Source organism: Plectropomus leopardus, unplaced genomic scaffold (genome assembly GCF_008729295.1).
Source record: "Plectropomus leopardus isolate mb unplaced genomic scaffold, YSFRI_Pleo_2.0 unplaced_scaffold21534, whole genome shotgun sequence".
Lineage (NCBI taxonomy): Eukaryota > Metazoa > Chordata > Actinopteri > Perciformes > Serranidae > Plectropomus > Plectropomus leopardus.
This window is the reverse complement of record NW_024623310.1, coordinates 1-4704: the sequence shown is the minus strand read 5'-3', so window position 1 is coordinate 4704 and position 4704 is coordinate 1. Positions and strand designations below refer to the sequence as shown.

General features: G+C 41.8%; 1 protein-coding gene across 1 annotated transcript; it reads right to left on the bottom strand.

Annotated features, from left to right (window-relative positions):
- Positions 1–208: 208 nt before the first annotated feature.
- Positions 209–4520, bottom strand: LOC121965751 (kinesin-like protein KIFC3; the record flags this gene model as incomplete). The annotated part of the gene is made up of 5 exons (XM_042515876.1): positions 209–355; positions 569–798; positions 1909–2038; positions 2625–2748; positions 4408–4520. Coding segments are annotated over 5 exons (744 nt in total), but the record flags the coding sequence as incomplete, so codon positions are not given.
- Between the last annotated feature and the right edge of the window lie 184 nt (positions 4521–4704).

Sequence of the window (4704 nt, the reverse complement as noted above, 5' to 3'; positions counted from 1 at the left end):
ATGAAATATACGGCAATATGATAAATGAGTTTAACTAAAAACATTCTTTCATTTGTGTCTTAAACTGTTTAAAATTGTATAAACACTTTAATGTAACATATTAAACTTCAGGTTTTCACTTTGTTGACTGAATCAGCTGCAAGAGTCAAACATGGAAAAGTGATACACGTGCGTTTGTGATGTAATTAACCCCGTCGGTCTCCGTTACCTCGACGCTGTCGTGGGTGGGCGAGGACGAGGTGGACGAGTTCTCGTGTCTCCTGGAGGACGACGAGCTCAGCTCGACGCTCCGAACACGCTGAGCGAACTTCAGCGAGCAGACCGACTCGCTCATGTTAGCGGCCAGCGGAGACACCTGAACACAACACGGAGGTCCCAAAATAAACAGACGTGATTCATTCATTCTTCTGCCTCAGAGAGAAAAAATGTCTTTCTTTGGACACTTCAGCCTGTTTGACCACAACACAAGTTAACTCGTGAATCAGGTGTTACAAAAAATCAACCAGCGAGACGCTTTGTGGATCTGAGTTCTCCAGAATCAGCCGTGAAAACCTGCTCCTGGTCTCACCTGCACCATCATGAGCGTCTTGCTGTCTCCGTTCAGAGAGTCCTGCAGCAGGTAGGTGAGCCGCGAGTTCCTGAACGGGACGTGGGAGTGTTTGCTGCGCAGCGCGTTGATGACGTCGCCGAGCGCCGACAGAGATTTGTTGATGCACTGAGCTTCTCTGAGGCGACTGCCCTCCGCCCCCGACTTACCGATCCTCTCTGAGCCCGCCAGGTCCACCAGGTTCAGCTTACCTGTAACCGAAACACACTCGGATAAGGTCACATCATTAAAGGCATTTTTTGACCTTTCTAAGGTTTCCCACGCTGGTGACGGCTGAATTTGACCAAAAAAATGAAACTGTGTTTGTTTGATGATCATGTGAAGAAGGTTGTTTTGAGGCCACCAGTGCAGATCACCTTTGCTCTGAACTCAGGGGGTACCACAGGGTTCTGTACTGGGTCCTTCACTGTTTACTCTCTACAGTAACCGTATAATCACCTCCAACACAGATTTAGGAGCTGTTTCCATGGCAACGGTTCTTGCATAAAACAAAACTTTTGTCGCGGTTTGATCTTTTGTTCACACAACACTGTGTTTTCGGGGCCTGAAAATGCAAAGTTTTGAAACCAAATTTGTAATGTGCATTTGATTGTAATCTTTTGAAAAAAACTGTCGTCGTGGAAACTGGCGATGATCCTGTGAGAACGGTGACATCACGGCCTCACTTCACGCAGGCGCGTGGCCTTCTTCTATGGTGTGTCATTACAAAGTTACACTCTCATCTAAATGTGGCTTTAAAATATCCACTTTTATGCAGATGATACAATCTTATACGTGAAATGCTCTCCTCTGACTCAGGCCTCGTCCGGATTACAATCTGCCGTCAACGGATTTCAGACGTCTCTGCAAAACTTCAAACTTGTACTGAAACCTGACAAGAAAACGTGTTTCATTCTGAAAGACTACATCCGCACTAATATGTCTTTTATTCAGAAAAGTTTGACAACAAAAACTATCTTTGTAGTGTTCTGGCATTTTCGCATATCATATAACCATTCACACACACACACACACACACACTTACACACACATGCACATACACTTACACACACTCACACATTCTCACACATTCTCACACACACACACACACACACACATACACACACACACGCACACACTCAGCTGATGTAAACATGATGCAGATTGTTTGCTCTGCGGTTGGTTGCTGAGTTACAGAAAATACTACTGAGATGGCAAAAAGTAAGTTTGTTTGAACTGTTACTGAAAGTGAGAGCAGCGACAAACAGATTGGGAGTCGTGTGTGTGTGTGTGTGTGTGTGTGTGTGTGTGTGTGTGTGTACCTTGTGTGCGGTTTCCTGTCGCAGAGTTGAATCCGGACACGGTGATGATGAGCAGAGCGTGGGAGCGAGAGCTGTGTTCGTTCAGGTTCGTGCAGGCTGTCGCTCTGTTCATGTGACCCAGCTCAAACACCTGAGGACAGACAGACACACACGCACACACACGCACACTTATCAATTCATCTTCATTATGGTTTTTGATTAACCCTTCAGTCTCTAAAATGACAGAAAACAAAAAAAAATCCACTAAAGAGTGCAAATTGAAATATTTATGTCTGTAATATTTATGTATTTTTGATATAACGAAGATTTAAACACTCAGAGATTCAGCTCATATCATATAAAATAAAGAAAACCATACAATCTTTACATTTCAAAAGCTGGAACCAGATATATTTTAGCATTTTGCATAAAAAATAATCCTTAAACAACACACAGATGAACAATATATCTACCAATTTGTTTTCTGGTTTTTGAATAAATCAATTAATTGACTAATTGTTTCTCTCAAATAGTGAAGAAAAAAATATGTTAAGAACTCTTATGAGCTCTTTTATGAATTTTTAAGCTCCAGAATAAAAACAAACACTTTTCATGACCAAAAATTAACTTTCCAGTAACTTATCAGGTTAAATTTGCAGACAGCGACCAGAGAGCGGCAGCTGAGCTGACGGGACGTGTTTTACACTGAAAGGACGAGCGCGGCAGGAAGTCCTCACCCTGTTGATGTCCTCGGGGCTCTGGACGGTGAACTCGGTCAGTCCGGGGACGTAGAGCTGTCCGCTGCCGTCAGGGTTCATCTTGATGTCCAGCTTGTCGGTGGGATTCTCTCCCAGCAGGTTCCTGAAGGAAAACAGGACGTTCAGATGACGGACGACTAAAAGCACGTCGTCTCTGCGGGTTTCATGCACCAAAGAACCGCAGAAAAAAAAAAAAGTTCTTTCTTATCAAAATTATTTCCCGCCCCCCTTCTTTCTGTAACATAATTTTAAATATATTAAAAGAATCATAAATGTAATTTTCTGGACATTTTTCTCTCATTTGTATTATTTCCATGTCACCTTGGAAATGTTTCAGTTTACAGGATAATTCTTGCCACGCTGCTATTTATGCTTTCCCTGCGTTAAGAAAGAAAGGCCCAAAAATTAGCAGAAAGTTGGTAAGACATTACAAGAATACTGCAGAAAAATGGGAAACAAAAAGAAAATAGAAAAATACATATAAAAAGATGCCATCAAAAAAAAAGAAAATAACCTCAAGAAATTGCCCAAAATACAATGTTCTCAAAAATATTTCCTCCTTTCTTTCTTCGACAGAATTTTAAATATATAACTTAGAGTTGTAAAAGTTTTCTGAACATTTTCCTCTTATTTTTATTTTTTCCATGTCACCTTCTGCTCTGTTTTAATGCTCACCAAGTTGTTAATTAATTATGTTTTCTGTGTTTAGAAAGAAATCAAACCCATTTTCTCTTTTTTTATTGAGGTTAAAATGCTAATGAGAGGTGTCTAAATGCAGCACAAGAAAACTGATGACGTTCCAGGTGTGACGGGGTTAAAATAGTTCCTGTGAGAAGCGTCAGTCTGCAGATGAGTCTGTAAAAACCTGATGAGTCCTGATCCCACTGGCAATCTGAGGCTTTAATCTGACTCGAGTGTTTTGGACCTTTCAGCCTAAAAACCGTCCAGATGTTGAGGCTTTTCCACAGAAGTCGAGTTACACAACAGCTGGACAGATGAACGCAAACACACGACATTTAACATGATCCGTCTTTACGTAACTGCTCTCAGACCGCAACAGGTCTGACGGTCATCACAAACCAGCAAAGAGACGGCTGTCCTCATCCTCAAACACCAAACGGCGGTCTTCGTCCTGAAGGAGGCGCCACAGAGGTCCAGACGTCACCGAGCGTGTGCAGCAGTTACTGCAGCTCTGATAAACCAGAACGCTTCAGTCGTATCTGCTGAAAGCACTGACCTCACCTCTTATATTTGGGACAGGCGTGTATACGGGACGGGCTTTTGATTCTCTTCACGCAAAACTGTTCCGTAGAAAAGATGGAAATACCATCAAATTATTTATCAAACGCTTCGAAACCTTTTTTCAAAAACACAGAAAAAAGTGATGAGTAATAAAAGAAGAAATGACCCAGAAGTTACGACAAAAACAAACGAAAACAAAGATAAATCAGAATAAACCAGAGACCCCCCCCAAAAAAGAACAGGGAGAAATGACATAAAGCTTAAAAATTAAAATAACTCTGTAAAATGATTTTCAATAAATAATTATGAATATATTTCACTGGACATTTTTCCACGGCTTCTTTGAAAATAGTCTTCTACATCTGCTAATCCGCCGTTTGTCTGTTTTGCATCTCTTTTGTTTAACATGCCGGAAATATCGTCTTCTTTGGCGCTCGTGGTTTCAGTAAATTTAACTGAATGATTGAATTCTGAAGAATTTCACCGAGCTCACATCGTGCGATCGAAGCAGCTGACTCACGTTTTCTCCAGCAGGTCGCCAACGACGCGGTTTATACGTCCAAAGGCCAAACAGCGAGCGTCGCATCGAGACAGGCCTTTCTCCGTCACAGCGCGCCGGTTAAAGGGACTGAGCTTTGGTTGGTACGAGGATTTCAGTTTTACAGTATTTAAGCGACTGTACTGTGTGTTTACGCTGTGCAGCTTCATATCTTGTTTTTTTCTACGTGTGTGTTAAAGTTTGGGCGTATTTTTCTAATAACTGAGATATGTCAGTATTTTTCTGGCTGACTCTGGATCAGCTCAGTGTGTGTGTGTG